Source organism: Chironomus tepperi, unplaced genomic scaffold, assembly GCF_022539635.2.
Source record: "Chironomus tepperi strain 1889 unplaced genomic scaffold, CSIRO-AGI_Ctep_v1 contig_465, whole genome shotgun sequence".
In the NCBI taxonomy this organism is placed as follows: domain Eukaryota; kingdom Metazoa; phylum Arthropoda; class Insecta; order Diptera; family Chironomidae; genus Chironomus; species Chironomus tepperi.
The window spans coordinates 501,781-520,292 of NW_027226587.1; the positions used below are offsets into that span (position 1 = coordinate 501,781).

The 18,512-nt window shown below is 31.7% G+C and overlaps 1 protein-coding gene across 3 annotated transcripts; it reads left to right on the forward strand.

The window, feature by feature from the left end:
- The first annotated feature begins 2,266 nt into the window (after positions 1-2,266).
- On the forward strand, positions 2,267-17,823 carry NPFR (Neuropeptide F receptor). 3 transcript variants are annotated; one of them, XM_070651674.1, is made up of 9 exons: positions 2,267-2,400; positions 6,911-7,425; positions 11,145-11,176; positions 12,965-13,033; positions 13,096-13,151; positions 13,219-13,263; positions 13,443-13,983; positions 14,054-14,288; positions 17,263-17,823. In XM_070651674.1, the coding sequence occupies exons 2-9, from the start codon at positions 7,199-7,201 to the stop codon at positions 17,276-17,278; spliced, it is 1,221 nt and encodes a 406-aa protein (XP_070507775.1). In that variant the 5' UTR covers positions 2,267-2,400; positions 6,911-7,198; the 3' UTR covers positions 17,279-17,823. The 3 variants fall into 3 exon arrangements, with proteins under 3 accessions (XP_070507775.1, XP_070507777.1, XP_070507778.1); XM_070651676.1 differs by having other exon boundaries at positions 2,305-2,387; XM_070651677.1 differs by lacking the exon at positions 2,267-2,400 and having other exon boundaries at positions 6,852-7,425.
- Positions 17,824-18,512: the final 689 nt, after the last annotated feature.

Sequence of the window (18,512 nt, forward strand, 5' to 3'; positions counted from 1 at the left end):
TTAAAAGTTCAACTGTACATCTTTGAATATTTCAGTTTATTTATTTTTCCGGTCACCCGAATTTCATGTATGTGTACTCATGAGAATTGGTTGTTAAATCCCTATCCCATTCAATATCGTGTCATTGAAGGTTCACAATGACGAAACTTCAAATCACTGAAAATTAAAGTTTCTAGCAAGTTTCTAGAATGCGGTTTTTGTTAAAAATATAATTTTGGTTGAAATTTGGCACTAAATGAATGTAGGAATAAGAATGTAACAGAAACATACCGAAAGTTTGACTTTCTTAATGAAAATTTCAATTTTAGTTTTAAATAGGTACAGCAAACCGCAAAAATGTAATAACGGTTTTTTTAAGAGAAAATTAATTGAGTAAAATTCTTTAATTATTTTTCTGATAACTACGAAGTTTCAAAATCATTTAAGTCGAAAAAACTATTTTATTGTTAATTTTCAATGTAAATAAGAGTGATTAGATGACAGACTGCTAAACTCGAATAGCATATGCCGGTTAATCAATCATTAATCTGGCCGCATTGATAGGCTCTCATTTGATGACCATGCCATTGTCACATCATTCAATCGTTACAATAGATTATCTAACTTGTGCTATTCGGGAAAATGTTTTCTACAAAATTAATCAAAAGACAATATTGATATTACTAATTTTATACACAAAATGAATTATTCCGGCAACGTCGACATGTAAATAACGAATTTTAGTTAAAATCTCTTAAACATCCTTAATTTTAGCAGTAAATACAAAATTTGTTTAATATACTTTCAAAACATGTACAAAAATTTTAAAAATTTCTATAATGTAAGCCCAAACACTACTAAGTATTCTTTAGATCATCGCTACGTCGTAATATCGGTAAGATGTATATTTTCTAGATATCAGGATCGGGACCGAGATTAAGATTTCTCGGAATAGTCCTGTCCAAGTCCCTAGAATCTTCAGGGATCCCGAATAATCATAGTAAGATGCAAAGTTACCCTAACTGCACCGTGATGACTGATTTTGGCACATTTTTGTGCAGAAAATGAGGTTCTTTCGTATTATGCTGCTCGGGGTAATCCATAAAGTACCTAAAAATATTATTTAATCTTTGCTGCACTTCGATATTGAATGAAAAGATTCATAGAACTGAAGTGCCACAGGAAATACGATTAACTACAACGATGAGCTTATGAGGCCATAAAAATTTATTAAAATATGTTTTCATTTTCTGAAAAAATTAGAAATTTAATAACTCTAAAAACATTATTTTCAATGATATTTCCTAAAAACTTCGAAATTTAAATAAAAAATAACTTAACTTGTGTTATTGTTGAAAAAAACTTTAATATGAAAAATAAATGAGCGTCTAGCAAGTAAATCCCTATAACATAACAATAAAAAATAAATAATTCAAGCAAAATGAAGCTCAATATTCTTTGCGTAAAATTCACCTGTTGCTTGAAAATGCTTCATCTCCTTTAATATCGAACAAAATTATGCGATGTTTATAAGAAGATAAGGTAAAAACTTCAATATCATATCATATACACGAGGGAAGTCATTAACTTTGATTTAATTTTTCATTTTTATCTTCCCTGTCGTCTAGAAAGCTCCAATCTAAAAACATAAAGTGCATCAACATGAGAGAGATGTGCAAGAAAAATCATAAAATAAAAATATAATTGATTTTAAAGCTTTTTTTTTGCTTTACTTCCTTATACTCACTTGTATCTAAACATTAAGAACATGTGAAGGAGAAAAACATCTGGAAGAGATAAGAAGTAACACAAAAAATACATCGTGCATGTAAAAGATGATTGTAGAAGAGAATAAGCAAGTAAAGTATCAACAGAAGTCCACAAAAATAAAAAAAAAAAAATTTTGCGCAGGATCGAGAAAAATGAATATCAAACGTACTTATATTTTCATTCATTGAAAATCATGTTTAGTTGACGGTTGAACGTTGAAAGGTATGGATTGTAATTTTGGACTAGCAGACACAAAATATATTTTGAGAATCAATCGGAATGACTATATAATTTATTTGATCAATCATTAGATAATGTGTTGAGTGTTTGATAAAAAATTTATAAAATTTGACTTTTTTAAAAAATTTCAAAAAGTTTATAATTGTTGAAAATTAAAATAATTAATGTGATCGTGAAAAATTTGAAGAATTTAAAAAATTTTAAAAAATTGTGGAAAATCTGAAAAAATTTTGGAAAATTTATAAAATTTTAAAAATACAAAAAATTTTGAAAAATCAGAAAAAAGTTAAAAAATCTGAAAAAATTAAAAAAATCCAAAAAATCCAAAAAATTGTGGATTTTTTTAAAAAATTAAAAAAAATAATTGAGTGAAATAAAAACATCAAATTTTCGAGCAGGTGCTGTTAAAGTGTAAAATAACATATATATTTTCATAATCATCACTCGTTAAACGAACAAAAATTCCTCAACGTAAAACAAATAAATATTTCAAGACCCAACTTTACTAAAAGTATCGCGATGAATTAAAGAATAAAGTACACCGTAAATATTTATTCGTTGCTATTTAAGCGGAAGTTTCCATCGGCAGCGATTAAACTGTTTTTTTTTTCGCCAATTTCCGCATTACATTATGCATGTACACAAAAAGGTTATTGGTGGGGTATTAAAGTCAATCGATAAGATGCTTATAAGTTAAAGCTTAAAGGCATTCGTCGTGAAATTTTGACTGACATGAAAAAAGGTCTACATGCTTACTTCCTATACTGAGGCGTACGGAGAACGTCTCAGACAATTTTTATAGGTACGATGGGTATGAAGGTTCACGAAAATTGCACCATAAATTGAAATATTGGCTTCTGGTACCATAAATATGATAATTTAATTATGTGCCATTCTCGGAATTAATTTATGACACCCGCAGTTGAGTTCATTATTAGATATATTGTATTTTTTTGTGGAAATTTCAGGGGTTGATCATTATTTCCATCATTATTCTATGTATGAAATAACAATAAACTTTCGTGAACCTGATTTGTCATGCAATTACTGTATTTTATTGCGATCCTATAAAAAATACATAAAACATAAAAAAATAAAGACAGAAATAAAAGCTTTAAAGCTTTATGTAATATCGCTTTACACCATGTGTGGTATAACTTACAATATCATGTACGTAAATTTACTTGTGAGGCAAAAAAAGACTTCCCAAGATGCATAATACAAGGTGGTACGTGTACGTATAACTAAATCATTGTGATATTGCTACATTTACACGGTGTCAAAGGAAATCCATGCCTGATTATTCATATTAAAAAGTCGACAAAGTCGACATATTGAGAGTATAAATTTCCAACAAATTATTATCTGCTATATTTTGTATAAGTTATCAGTTTTGCTCGTTAAATAAACAGTCAAAATAATATTTGGCATTTTATGAGAGAGGCACTTGAGTGATATGATAAGCAGAAATCAAACAGGGGTTGCCTCTTTCATTTACGAAAATTTACATACAAACAGCTGTCAAAACAATTTGATATTGTGACATTTGGAAGTGAAATTTTGTCTAATCTTCTTCAGATTCTTATGCCAATTTACATTTTTATCTCATGATGTGAGGCAAGACAGAAGCTTAAAAATGCATGGACATGTGTGCTATAATGTTTAGTAATTTATGGAGATTCTATTTGTATCTTGGCAATGTCAAGGGCATTGATAAGATGGAAAATTGTCTTTATTCTTGAGAAGCGTGCAGTATTCGCTAGGACAGTGAATATTTTGTGCCATTGCACACCTTGGTGGTAAGCCGTGGCTCAAAAAATTCTATTGCACATTAAAGAACCTCGGAACATAGTTTGGACTACACCCTAACAGCCAAAGAACATGCTTTAATGATAGTCTTTCAGGAAGACTCTTTCTGTATCTACTATACACTAAATTAGACACTAAGGAACCTAAAAGCATTCTATTTTCCTGTTAGAGTACCCAACCCTAGCGACTGTTGTGTGCTTTTCTAGATTGAATATGATTTTCATCTTATCAACCTCCTTGACATTGCAAAAATTTGAAATAAAATTTAGCTAAGAAAATAAAGTATCGTAAAATTTACGGTAAAATCTGAAGTGCCCGGACGGCACCATAACAGTTGATTTTGAGCCTAATTTAAATTTATCTCAGTGTGCTAGTTGGGAATCTTAATCAAAAATTTCATAAAATTTGCATGAACTGAATGTGCTCTGAAGGGTTCACGACAGTCGATAATCGACCCAAATTAAATTCCTTATATTGTGCTACTCGGGAATCTTAATTTAAATTTTTATAATATTTTCAAGACCTGAAGATGCCTTGACGGCTCCGTGACAAATGATTTCATCCCCAAAATAAATTTCGACTTATTGTGCTACTCGGGTACATTAATATAAATTTTCATAAAATTAGTTTCGAGAAGACAATCATAAAATATTGAAGCTTGACATTAAAGAAAATTTTAAAAATCCCCTCCTAACTGTTGAAGCCTTCGAATAAGATGTTTTTTAGAAACACTCAAATAAATTAAAGGTCAAAGCCAAAATACGACCCAATCTGCCTTATTCATACAAAATTTTCAATTAATATTAATCGCAGTTCCTCAAAAGAGATTCGCATAAAAATGTCGTACCCAATTGAAATCCAGACAACCTTCAGACACACATAGATAATAATGCGGATGAGTACTTTGAGAACACTTCCTGTAAATCAAAAACATTTAGCATAACAGATAAAATAGAATAAATTTAGGTCTTTGTGCTATCAATGGCTCTTGTGCATGCCACTCGATAAACCACAGCAAATTAATTATTTTCTTTATGATGTGAATGTCAAATACTAACACACAAAATGATGAAGTTAGTTATTTTTTATGAACATACAAAAAAAAAGTGCCAAAGGCAAACAATGCAGCAAGTATTTCCATTTGACCAGACATATATTACAGGAAATGATCAGCACAAAAATGTTTACCATTTTAACAAACATTTTTCTTTTTTTTTGTGGGCTTGTGTGTAAACATTTTCGAGTCATTCGTATGTTTTTAACAGTTATCATTTGTTTCCCCAAAAATTAAGTGGAAAAATATATTGGAAATTGGAAGATTCTTGAGGAAAAATTTCAACAATTGTACAGACGTAAAAGAAACAAATAATTTTAAAGCTGCTCTTATGAAATGTGAAAATGGCTTTAAAGATTTAAAGAGAAATTTTATTTTTGATGTAGGATGGAAATGATTTTGGTAAATTTTAAATTTGGAAATGAATGCTTCAGTAAATTTAGAAAATGTCATTTGAGTGTCAAATTGATATTGCTTTATTCATTCAAATTTAATGCTTATATTGATGGAAAATTATCGAATAAGATTAGGAATTTAAATATTTTCTGTACTGACTTGATAAAATGTTGCATTTTATAAAATTGTATGGATTTTCCGAACTACACAATTGAAGAAGGCTTGTCACGGAGCTTTTATGACTCCATCAAGCTCTTTTATTAGCGTCAAATGGGTGTCCCTATTTTTGGTAGCCATTTGGACACCGAACTGAGGCAATTTCCATTTGGTGTTAATAAAGGAGGTTTGCCGGAGCCTTAAAAGCTCCATACCAGAGTCTTCTTCATTTGTGTTCCTCGGGTTTTGTTCCAAAAGCTTCAATTTCATATAAAATTTTATTTGAAATAAATCTAACCAAAATAATTTAATTACTATTCGAATACTTCTTCTTGTATGCAATTAAATATCAAAAGGAGATGTTCTTTGATGAACATAAAGACGAATGAAAACAAAATGTGAATAGGCAATAGGAAAGTGTCCATAAATCTTCGGATAGAATTACATGCTCTCCCAAAATTCAATTAATTAGTATGAATTGGCTACAAAATTATTGAAAGAGAAGCAAATGCATTGTAATGCTTATTAATATTGAATTTTGATCAGCGTTACATTTTGATTAGAATATCTAATCATTGCCATTCAGGTTGTCACTCAATGAAGGATATTTTTCACAAACCAGAGCAGCACAATGTGACAAACTGCATTTTTCACTGATATATCAGATCAACTTTAATTTTTAATGTTAATACGGGTTTCTTTCCAAAACGAAGTGCTATTTAAGAAATGATGTTCTGCAAAAATTAATTTTTTGGGTCAAGTTCTTCTTCTTTTTGCCATTAAATTGGGTTTTTGGATGAAGTTTCCTTGTATTGAACCAGACATTTCTCTCTGTAGAGAGAAACAGAGATCGAGACCGAGACTACATGGCCGAGGTCGAAGACGACTCGAATTTTATGTAGACTCGAGTCAACTTGAATTGAATTTTTCATATAAAATTCGACTCGGTTTTGAGATCTGCTTCGACATCTGATTCGAGTCAAGTCTACTTGAGTCGACTTTTCCATTCAAAATTATTATCGACTTTGAGGTCTACTACAAGGAAATTTTTCAAAGTCTCTGACTCGAAAACCCTTTGTTGAACATCATTTATACATTTACATTACCAATAATTTATCGATTTCATTCAGCCAAATAATTAATGTTTAATTTGCATAAAACCCGCGATATTAAAGTATTGGGATCAAATATCCAAGAAGTAATTTATGAAAAAATTCTTCAACAATTAATTTTTAATTAAAAAATTTATCGATAATTTTTGTTCGCGATAATTTTCATGATATAAAAATAATTTACGGACCCACGGACCTGAACTGAAATTCTTCTTTAAAAAAAAACTTTGAAATATTTTTTCATAAATTCCGTTGAGGAAAAAAGAAGATTTTTTTCAGTACGAGAAAGTTTACGGGGTGATGAAAGAGTTTTAAATGTTGTGTGTACAGCATTGATCACTCTGTATCATATTTCACACAATCAATTAAAGTTCTCATTTTTTTATATAAACAGAAATGCTCATGTCTGTGATTAATACATGCGAAGAATGAAGTGAACGTGGATTATTTAATGATTTATATTGAGGCGGACTTCAGCACGGAGTGAAATATTGAAAGAAAAAAGAACTGACAAGCGAAAATTAATTTTAATCAAGAGTGAATTTTTGGATATAATGAAATTATGTGGATTTATATTAAGCTAATTAAGAAATGAAACTGACAGAACTTTGATGTTTATGTGCTTCTAAGTGCCAAACCATAAAAAAAATAAGAAAAAATAAGTGAAGATAAATTATTATAAATGGAGCCTACTCCCAAACAGAACCACACATATAGACCGTCAAGAGTTGTCGGCAACGATACCGCGGGACATGAATTGTTAAAACAATTTGTGCTAAACCGCAACATTGATGAGCCATACTACAGCATTCTCATCGCTATGTATAGTTTTTTGATAATATTCGGGTCCACGGGAAATATTTTAGTAGTGTTAGCTGTACTTAGGAATAAATCAATGCAAACAGCCAGGTGAGTTGCTATTAAATTGTATGGTTCGTCCAAATTTGCAGGATTTAACACAAATTCGCAGTCTTGCAGACTTGGACGATCTATGAGGTCCATCCGAAAATTGCAGAAAACGCAGTTCTGCAGTTCTTGGCTTAACCCTTTAAAATTGTCAAAAACTAAACAGCCACTAGAAATATTCAACTGATGTCAAATTGATGTCTTATAAGAACTTTGTAATTTCAATTACGGGTTTGCCCTTATTTCCATTCGACGTCACAAAAACTTTGAATTCTGTCATCTTTTTGATAAAAGAAATTGAACTGTATAAACTTTTTATTGATATTATGAAATAACTGTCTTGAGCACAAGATGTTGAAAGGATTTTATTATGTTAGAAATTTCTCTTTTCTATTGCATAAAAGAAGTTTGAAAAAGTCATTTGAAATGTGATTTCAATCTTATTATTCAGTATTTTCATCATATTTGCTTCATATTTTTGGTTTTTGATGATAGCTTTCCGTTCTGAAAAATAAGAAAATGTTATTTTTAATAGTGTGACTTATATTTGGATTTCGATAATAAAAGGTTACAAACTTTGCAATCTCTTGTAAAATATGAAGCAAAATTCCATAAAAAATACCGCAAATTAAATGTAAGAGAACTCAAAACTTTACATATGAATACATTGACCTACTTTTGAGTTGAAAACATCCATAAAATTTTAATTTTTACACTTGATGCACTTCGCTTAGCGCTGCAAACCTCACCTTATCGAGGTGGAGTCCGGCAATAAAATCCACATTGTGGGGCGAGTTACGCGATGAAATGAAATCAGTGGCCTAAATTAAAGAGCGTTAACCTTGTGTGCCAAAGGTCCTGGATTCATTCTTAATCATCCTTGATTTTCCAAGCTCATTTAACATTTCGTCGTTCTAGTTACAGAACGGAATTTCTGGTTAATACAGAATCCGTTGGCCTAACAACCCACAATCCTTGAATTCAAACAAACAACCCTAAATGAAGAGTCAGACTAGATTCCGTTTCAGTTTATTTCTTAAAATAATTCCTTTACTTACAAAGAATTCTATAATCTCTTCGTTAATTTAAAAATAAGTCCGATGTTTTTCTCCTACTTCTCAAAGAAAACAAAGTTTGCACAAAGTGTAGGTGAAAAGCAGCTTAAAATTTTCAAAAGGTTGTTCAAAATTGATGTATTTAATTTTCGTATATAACAGGAAAAGAAGTTCTTGAAAACATTTTTTAAATCATAACTTGCAAGGATAATCGCATGTGGGAATGATAACATTAAAGAAGATGTTGCAATTACAATTTGAATTAATCATGTGCTTGTGTTCCTCATTGAGTTAAATGCTGTTTCTAGTATTCTTAGAGAGTTTACAAAAATGCAGGATCTCAAGTGTCCTTGAAGTATACTGAATATTTTTGAAATTAAAAGCTTTTGTCTGGACTAAAAAAACAAGAGGTTGTACTTTATAATGATTGATTTTGTCTGTTCAAGGCTGCAATCCTGAAGTTTTTGTCTAATCCAATTGAGATTCCAATCTGAAAAGTTGAAAGTCGATTCAAAATTTAGAGGTTATCCCTTTTAGACTATCCCTTTAGTCAACCTTGTAACTTAATGTTTTAAAGCTTAGGTTGGCTTGTGTTTAGCCAAAACTTATTGGTTTATCACCAGATGTGTCGCGAAAAATAAAAAGTTGTCTACCACTGTTCTAAGCCTTTATTGCCATATTCAGCCTTTAATGCCATATTCTCCCATAAATTCTGACCATAAAATAGCATTTGCATCATTGTTTTTTATTTTGAGAATAAGCTCCTCTAGCTGCAACATATTTTTCCTAAAAATTGCCATTTTTCTTTGATAAAAAAAATCATAAATCAATGATGTCAACTACGCTCATAAAATTGAAAATTTATGAAGTAGAAGCAGATGTGTGAACAATGTGTCTTTCAGTACTAATTACTCACGTCAGCAAACATTGTGTCATTCATGTTTGTTTTGAATATGAATTTATGAATACATGAATTTATGATGATGTGTACATAGAGGTGCTTTTTAAAGTTCGAAAAATGTTTTTTTAGACAATTTGTAACTTTTGTGACCAAATTCAAGCCTCAATATATTCTTATTTAACCTCTGAATCACAAAATCGGCTAAATACCATTAGTAGGAAAATTGACTTATTTCTGTTTAATTTAAGCAAAATTACCCTTTTTGAAAATCGACTAGCTTCAAGACATGCTTGATATTAACATAATCATTATCCATATTTGATATTAACGAATGTCAACAACATTTATATGTAAACATCACAATTTCCGTATCTTTTCGACAAAAAAAGTAAATCTTATTTGTTCATTTTGGAACTGATGTATTTTGGATTTAGTCATATTTATCTCTTCTTTACAAAATCCTATCTCAAGTGCCTAATCGAATGACGCATGAAAAGTCATTTGGTTATGTAGCAACGATGTTATTGACTTCTTAATCGTCATTCATATCTGAAGCATTTTCATCTAAAACAGCAGGTCTGCAGCCTTTCACGAATTTTATGGAACAGCCGGAAACTGCAGGCCAAAGCTTGCCAAGTTGACTCGAATTTTATATGACGTTGACGAGTCAAGTCAAGACTGTTTCACATAAAATTCATATAAATAAAGCTCTGCTACAGGCCTACGCATCCATTATGCAGGAATTGAAGGCCTGAGATTCTTAATTTCGAATGCTCGAAGCATTTAGCCAGGAGAAGAGCAAATAGATGAGTAACCCTAATTTAATTAGTGAGATCCTCACTAAAATCCTTTGATCAGTTCTTCTATCAAGAGGTTCCTGTTTGTCTTTTCTTTAACTTTTCTAAAAATGACTTAATATCCTTCAATAATGGTTTGCTCTAAAACTGTAGATCTTCAGAAAAAACTAAGTTAACTGCAGTTTAAAGCACACTTAAGCTTCGGAAAAAACTGCAGACTTGTGTATCTAAAATGCAGGAAATGCAAGCATCTAGTATAATTTGCCGGTATTCGGACCGGGTCTGGTTTTTTCCGAGAAATTCCTGTTACCCGAAGACTCTCCGCAAGATTCTCAGGAAATCAGAAAACCATAACATCCAGTTTATATCCAGAACTCAAGAAAATACGCTTTGATACCTTTACACGCACTAATTTCACACTCATCATTTTTAATGATGTGCTTATTTGAAGATTCTGATGCCTAAAAATATCTTTATTATGCTCATTACAATAGGAATCAGTGTGAAAATTCGCTTCTTTTATTCATAATAATCTCGTAGGTTACTAAACATTTCTGAGCCTTTAAAAAAAGGGTACAAGAAAGGCATTCAAATTTATAATGCTAATTTTTCTTCTTTACATCGTGCTATTCAAAGAATGTCTTTTGAGGACAGAAAACTGATCCCTTCCATTAAAGATGCTGAAGACAGTTTAAAAATATACAAAAAATGCTTTCGTATTCATTAAAAAAACATTTTTACAGCAATAAGATGAAAATAATTAGTTCAAATTTAATAGAGGTAGGAATGGTTGGAACAAAAAAATATATTTTGCCTCCATCCTTAATTACACATAGATTACAACTTGACACAGAAAGGAAGGAATTCTAGTGCGGAAAAAAGGGCCACCGACAATTTCCTTAACAAAAAAATTACACAATCGGAAATTAAAGTAATTTTTATTTTCTTTTTTTTTACTTCCATTTACAGAAATATCTTTATTGTAAATCTAGCCATATCAGGTAAGCACAGAATGCATTAACAAAATTTATGTAGTCCTGGGTGTGTTAAAAATAAGTAATTTTCCAAAGAGGTTTTAAATCGTTGACTGGATATTATGGTATGTTTTCGTACCAAAATATGTTGGTTTTATGATTTATAAGCCACTAACTGGGGACTATTCACTTATTACGTAATGAGGAAGTTCGGCTTTTTAAGTACCATGGCAACCTTTCTTCCTCCTCATCCGTCTGCTCCCTCTCTTCCCTCTCTTTCCATTCTTCCCTCTCTTCCCTCTCTTCCCTCTTTTCCCTCTCTTCCCTCTTTTCCCTCTTTTCTCTCTTTTCCCTCTTTTCCCTCTTTTCCCTCTTTTCCCTCTTTTCCCTCTTTTCCCTCTTTTCCCTTTTTCCCTCTTTTCCCTCTCTTCCCTCTCTTCACTCTCTTTCCTCTCTTTCCTCTCTTTCCTCTCTTTCCTCTCTTCCCTCTCTTCCCTCTATTTCCTCTCTTCCCTCTCTTCTCTCTCTTTCCTCTCTTCCCTCTCTTCCCTCTCTTCCCTCTCTTCCCTCTCTCTAATCTCGACCACCTTCCGTTACCACATATCTCATTCTTTAAGTAGTAACAAAATCTCAAACCCCACCCTCCTAAGACTATTCCGTAGTATGTGAACGACTCCCAAAAGCTTGCCAAAAGCTGCATTTGCTGACACCAGAATCATAACCCACAACACTTCAAACCCATACATTCAAATACCATAATTAAATTTTGGTTTCTCAGTCACAAATTTGAATAAGCTGCAAAATATTTTTGAAATTCTGAATTTTCAACCAGATCTACTTACTTAGATCCGCATTGAACATGACAGCTATCATATTTATCTTCAAAAATAGAAATCGAATAATTCGACGAAATTTGATTTAAATTCTAAAGAAGGATCGAGTCAACAAAATATTAATACAAAAAATACTTCTTGGAATTTTGTATTTTTGAGACACCCATAAGCTTATTCGTTTGAAGAGACTATAGCCGGTTACTTATTTCACTTATTACATTTCTTGTGTTTCTTGTATAATGGATTACGAAATCGCAGACTCACCCCCGTCCCTTAAAAAGCGAATGTAATAAGTGAACGTGGAGGTTGTTCTGCCTTTAAATGGCCTTCAAAATGAGCAAATGGTGTGGATTGTGCTACACTTACCCGAACAGCATGATGTAGCCAATTTCAATTTTCGTTGTAAAAATGAGCCGTCATGTAGCGTTCGAGGAAGCTCCGTGGTTTTCTGCCAATGTTGCCCTGACGACTATATTGTCCGGACAGCAGAACGTGTTCGTTAGGGCACGCGTGCTTTGACATGATAAGCATGGGTGCCGTATCGAACACATAGTGTTGTCCGATCAATAATGTTGTTATGGCTACATTGCCAGAAAGACATGACATGGCTTCCCTGAACGATGCACGACGGTAATAAAGGTAATACGCGAAATTCCTGAAAGCACTAGTCATTACCTAGACGGTAACTTGCGTTTGATTAGTTTTAACGTATTTTTGTTCACTTGGGATTGTCCTGATGGTACCGTGACGGCTGATTTCGACCCATTTTTCCAATGAAGATGGAAGCATTCATCGCATTGTGCCGTTCGGGTTGTGCTGTTAAGGTTGATCAATTTGATTTAATTTTGCTGACAAATTATACAATCTCGACTTAAAATGGCCATTATGAGTACTTCAAAAATTTATGAAACAACCCCCACATCATAAAATATAGAACCTTATACTACATAATTTCATCAAAATATATAAAAAATCTTTACAGATCTCCTGTTATGTCTAGTGACGATGCCTTTAACATTGATACAAGTTCTCTCAAAATTTTGGCCCTTAGGTATGTATACATGTGGATATTACTAATCAAATAACAAACTAACCACATTTTTCAATTAACAGGCAACAGTGCATTATTATGTAAAAGTATTGGAGCACTCCAAGGAACTAGTATATTTGTAAGTTGTGGCTTATGCCAACACTATCCAAACTATTAAGTTTATTTAATTATTTTATATCAATCAGGTGTCAACAATTTCAATTACTGCAATAGCGTTAGATCGATATCACGTAAGTTTCTAGCATAAAGTGATTAAAAACTTTTTTTTTTTTGCCCTGACTGACATGTGTGCATCTATATTGATGCTTTATTGATTCGAGCATGAAAATCAATGTAGCATAGCAACTAGAGCATTAACAGCACTGATATAATAAAATTAAATTATCTTTATTTTCTCTTCTCTAATTAGGTCATTGTCGGATGTCCTGCAAATAATTTACAAATGTTAGGAGCTGTAATCATCCTGTCAATAATTTGGCTTGTAGCACTACTTTGTGCATTACCGCTGTATATTTATACAAGCTTTGTACAATATGAATTAAATCATACTAATTTACCATATATACATTATTGTGTTGAAGATTGGCCTGAAGTGCCGTTCCTTACTGGACGTGTGTATTATAGTATTTTTTCACTGACTATACAATATTTCATTCCTATCTTGGTCGTATCATCAGCATATCTACGAATATATTTTCGACTTAAAAAACGTATTATAGTTGCACAAAATATATCATCTGTTGATGATAGGATACAACAGCGTCGTGGACGACGAACGAAACGCACAAATTGCCTACTAATTTCAATTGCTTTAATTTTTGGCATTTCATGGTTGCCCTTAAATTTTTATAATCTTTATATGGACCTTTATGCTAGTATGAATGATATGAAAATGACACAAACTATATACATAATTTATGCTGCCTGTCACATGGTTGGAATGTCATCAGGTAGGAATAATTTCCATTTTTATCCATTAATTTGATTAAATTAGTAATTTTTTTATCTTTATTAATATAGCATGCTCAAATCCGCTGCTGTATGGCTGGCTCAATTCGAATTTTAAGAAAGAATTTAATGAAATTTTATGCTGTAGAAAAAGCGGTGATTCATCTTCCGCATCACATAAATTAAAAGGAGTTGAATCGAGTATTGTCGTAAAGAAAAAAACATACATGCATGAGCAGAATGGCAGTAAAATAAAATCGGAATTACTAAAGCAAAATAACAATGATGATGTGCAAGAGTTTACCTTGTAAGTGAAGCATCTAAAACTGTATGGATTCATTTGTTTTCCTTCTTTTATTATTGTTTACGAGATATATATCTATAAAAAAAGAGAGCAATTGGGATAGAAAAGCTTTTAATGGAACGGAACAAAAATTGTTGTGTATGTTTGATTTATAAGCTTTATATGAGAGGTTTGGAAAAATGGAAACGGAAGAGACCTGAAATCTCTTTTTTTTTAATTTATTCCATGAATAACATTTTTTTTTATTTCTAGAACTTGTTCTGTAGGTATATTTCAGTCTATGTTCTTAGATCCTTAAAAATGACTGATTTAATTTATGAATTACCTTCTGCTTGCTCCTTTCTTGAGTGCTTCAATATTGTTTTAAAGAGCAACACATCAACATAATATTAAATTTGTAGAAAAAAATTGGTTTATTTTGATGGGTTTCTCGTTTATATTGCTCAATTTTTGAGTAGGAATATGTGGGTGGGAGATCTTTTATCATGCAAATTTCTTTCCGTTTGAAGAAGAAAGGGACCAAAATTTTCTCAATTCACAAAAGCACATGTTTTGAAAATGACGGAAAATTCACCGAAAAGTCAACTCTAGTCTGGAACCAGATTCAGTGAAAATCAGTCTCAGTCTAGATTCACACCGACCTGGAGCAGGTTTTTGCTAGGGTTTGGCCATGAACTGCAGGCCTGCAATTTTGGACAAACCCTAGTTTTTCCAACTTTTCTGGGTCATGTGCTTGACATAATGTCCAATTTTTAACTAGACATACAATCAACTAATGACTAATGTCATGTTTTATGGAGCGTTGCGGAGAAAATATCATTGGTCAATCTTAGGTCTTATTTATGGTATCTTTAGAACGACATTTAATAATCCTTTAGCAACCTTCGACAGAGCTTAAAGTCGACTCGGATTTTGAATCAAAAAGTCGACTCGACTCCATACAGAATTCTTGCTGACTTTGAGCTCTGATCTTTGGGAGACGCATTTAGGGACGTAGTAGATTTTTTCAAGTTGAACGGATTTTTGGAAAATTTCTCAAAAAACTCTTGTAATTTGAACCTATTTTTTCATCAAAAGAGGTTTTGACCTCAAAATCATTCCCTGGATGCTCTTTTCTTAGATTTTGATCTGATTGACACAAATGAAGAAAGTTCCGTCACGAAGCCTTTTAGACTCCGTTAAACCTCTTTTATAAACACAAATAGAGGTGACTTCCATTTGTTATTAATAAAAGTGGTTTAGTGTAGCCTTAAAAGCTCCGTAGCGGAACCTTCTTCATTTGTGTCGCTTAGATCTAGATCCATTCATAGATCACAATATTCATCTTTTACTAGACATCATCTCCAAACGATTCCTTAAGTATACCATGAATCTATGGTATTGTGTTTGTTTATGAAAGAATAATACAGATACAAAATGCACACATGGTTGAACATTAGAAGTTCTTCTTTTTTAAAAAAAAAAATGTTGAAAGAATTTATAAAGCAATTAGACTTTGTGTGGGTACAGATTTTTAACCCTAGACAATATAATTCATTCACTTTCGTATATTAAACTCAATGTGTAGACAACACAGTAAGCTCCTGTAAAGTAGATGAAAACTGAGAAAATAACAATAATTGAAATAAATTTGACATTTATGACAAGTTGAACAAAAGTTTTCTTTCTGTAGTCATGTTGGTCACTTCCCGGATGAAGAAATTTATGACATATTGATTAAGTGCTTAAGATTAATCATTTAATTAATAATCATAATTTCCTTTCATTTTGGATTTTTCAGGAAGTTATTTTCATATTTTGCACGCTAAGGAAATATTTTCAGCCTTTTTTATTTGGAACTAATTTATCAAGATTACGATAGTCAATTAGTCACTGTAATTTGATATTCGAGATATTCGAGAATTTATGAGTTGAATGAATTTATTTGGGAGCTGTTCAAGGCTTTTAGAGGGATTTTATATTTTTTAAGGATTGATTGTGAATTTTTCAAAATGTTAAATACAGAGTTGGCAGTTTTTCTAAATTTGGACTCGACTGTACTCTAATTGGGCTATTCGAGTTAGAATTTATAGTCCATTTGGAGTCTGAAAATCGTAAATTTTAGAAATTTCACATTGATTTTCTTATTAATGGTGAAGAGTTAGATACTCTAAAGTCCAGTACTGTACTTACTGTACTTATTGAATTAATATGAAAGTACAGCAACTATAGCACTCTACTTGCCCTGGTTTCATCATCAAACCTTGTAGACACTCCAATGCTACAATGTACTTGTATGGTAAGTACAGTAAGTACAGTACTGTCCATTGGAGTGTCTGAACCTTTTAATTGGTGAACCGGAGTTCGCAGTGGTTTCTTATTAGAGCCTCAAATTTACTAAGTTTTAGGGGAAAATATTCTCGGAGAAGTCAAATTCCTCACTAGTTTTAATCACTCACATTGTAATTTTGATACTAACTTGAATTCAAACTTAAAAATTCTTCGTCCTATCTATAGTAGCTCTATCTTTAGATTCTCGTAGGCATTTGATTTACATGGCAACTTATCATGTTGAATTATCATTTAATTAAAAGAAAAATCTTGAAAAAAACCACACAAAAAAATAGGAAATTAATTTTGTTCCAAAAAAGTTTTGTGATTTTTTTCTCCCTTTTTGGTATCGTTTGCACCTACTCTAGTTGGGTGAGCATTCAGGATTCAGGAACGTATTTAGAATGAAGGTTTTGAGCATTTTTGTATTAATCGAAGAAATTTTGATTTTAAATTTTTGGACCGGAAAGTTTTAGCAAATTGAAGACTTTTGTTTCCAAAAAAGGGAGGGGGGATTGACCATAAACCCCAACTCTACCTGAATACACTCCTGTGACCATTTAAATAAAAGCTATTCTATTATCCATTATACTAAAATATATGACAAAACTTTTCCTAATGATCTTTTTTTCTGTTTCTCAAACATTTATTTTCCCTTTTTTCACAGGACAACAAACATTTGAAATTCATCCAACGTGGAATGAGAGAGGCACACAGTTTTGTAGGAAGCTTATTTGATGACACTCCTAGAGATAATTTTTCAAAAATGAACCTAATGGGTGACACACAAAGAGTAAAGTTGTTAATTAATGACACTTATAAATGAAGTTTTTATGAAGTCTTACAAGGAATAGAAAGTAGGAAGCAACAGACACCATGTTAAAATTTAAATGAATAGTCTATAAAAAGTATTTAGAAAACAAATATTTGAAAGTGGATTTGAGATTTGATTTTTTGGTGCTTAAAGTGATTTATGGATTTTTGGAAGTTAACGTTTATCGGAAATGGCTAAATTTGGGTTTTAGGTGACATAGTCGAGTAGCACGAGGTGAATTTTATATTTTGAATTTAAAAATTAGAAATCAGAATTAGCCATGTTTGGGTCAAGTTGACGTCACGTCTCACAGTCAACATGAAGATATAGTCCGAGCAGCACAAATTAAAAGGTTCTATCACAGAGATTAGAAGGCTCTGTTAAACCTCGTTTATGACACCAAACGGAATCCGTCTCCACGAGGTTGCCAAGTGGCTACCATTTCGGTGCTTCCATGAGGATGTCAAATGGCTGCCATATTGGTGCCCAGTGGAGCCGAATTCCATTTGGTGTTATTGAAGGAGCTTTAATGGAGCCTTAAAACTTTCGTAACAGAGCCTCGAGTTACCAAGAGCCTAATGCTGCTCAAGATAATTTTTCATAAGAATTCGGATTTTTCCAAGATTTTTCTTAGAATTTTAAATCGAAAAGCTATCTTTGATTGTAAATTAAAGTAATACAAAATCCAGGATTATTCCTTAAAAAATTGAATTCAGTCAATTCAAATCTCATAATCCAAATGTGCTTTTCAAGCATCAAATCTCAAACCCCCTTCCAAATTCGATAAAATCATTATTTTTTGTAAATTAAAAAAAAAATTCGCAAATTTTCATTCATGTACGTGATAGAAAAAAAAAATCATCCAAGTAAGCCTAATAATTGAATCGAGTGCGCCTCGTAAAAGGAAGAAAAATGAAACATTGTTTTCCCTTCCTTGATTACGATACGCAAATGTAATTTTTGCATGAGTGTTTCTTTTGTGTCAGAATGAATTAATTAAAAAAAAATGGGAGAAAATGAATTGAATTATTTTTAACTTTCATTAGCGGTTAAGAATGAATGAAGCATTAAAAATTCGTTGGAAGCAAAGAACAATGAAGAGA

Coding starts and splice junctions, on each gene's coding strand:
- NPFR (XM_070651674.1), top strand. CDS start 7,199: ATGGAGCCTACTCCCAAACAGAACCACACATATAGACCGTCAAGAGTT. Junction 11,177..12,964: donor TGTAAATCTAGCCATATCAG/GTAAGCACAGAA, acceptor AAATCTTTACAG/ATCTCCTGTTATGTCTAGTG. Junction 13,152..13,218: donor TCCAAGGAACTAGTATATTT/GTAAGTTGTGGC, acceptor TATATCAATCAG/GTGTCAACAATTTCAATTAC.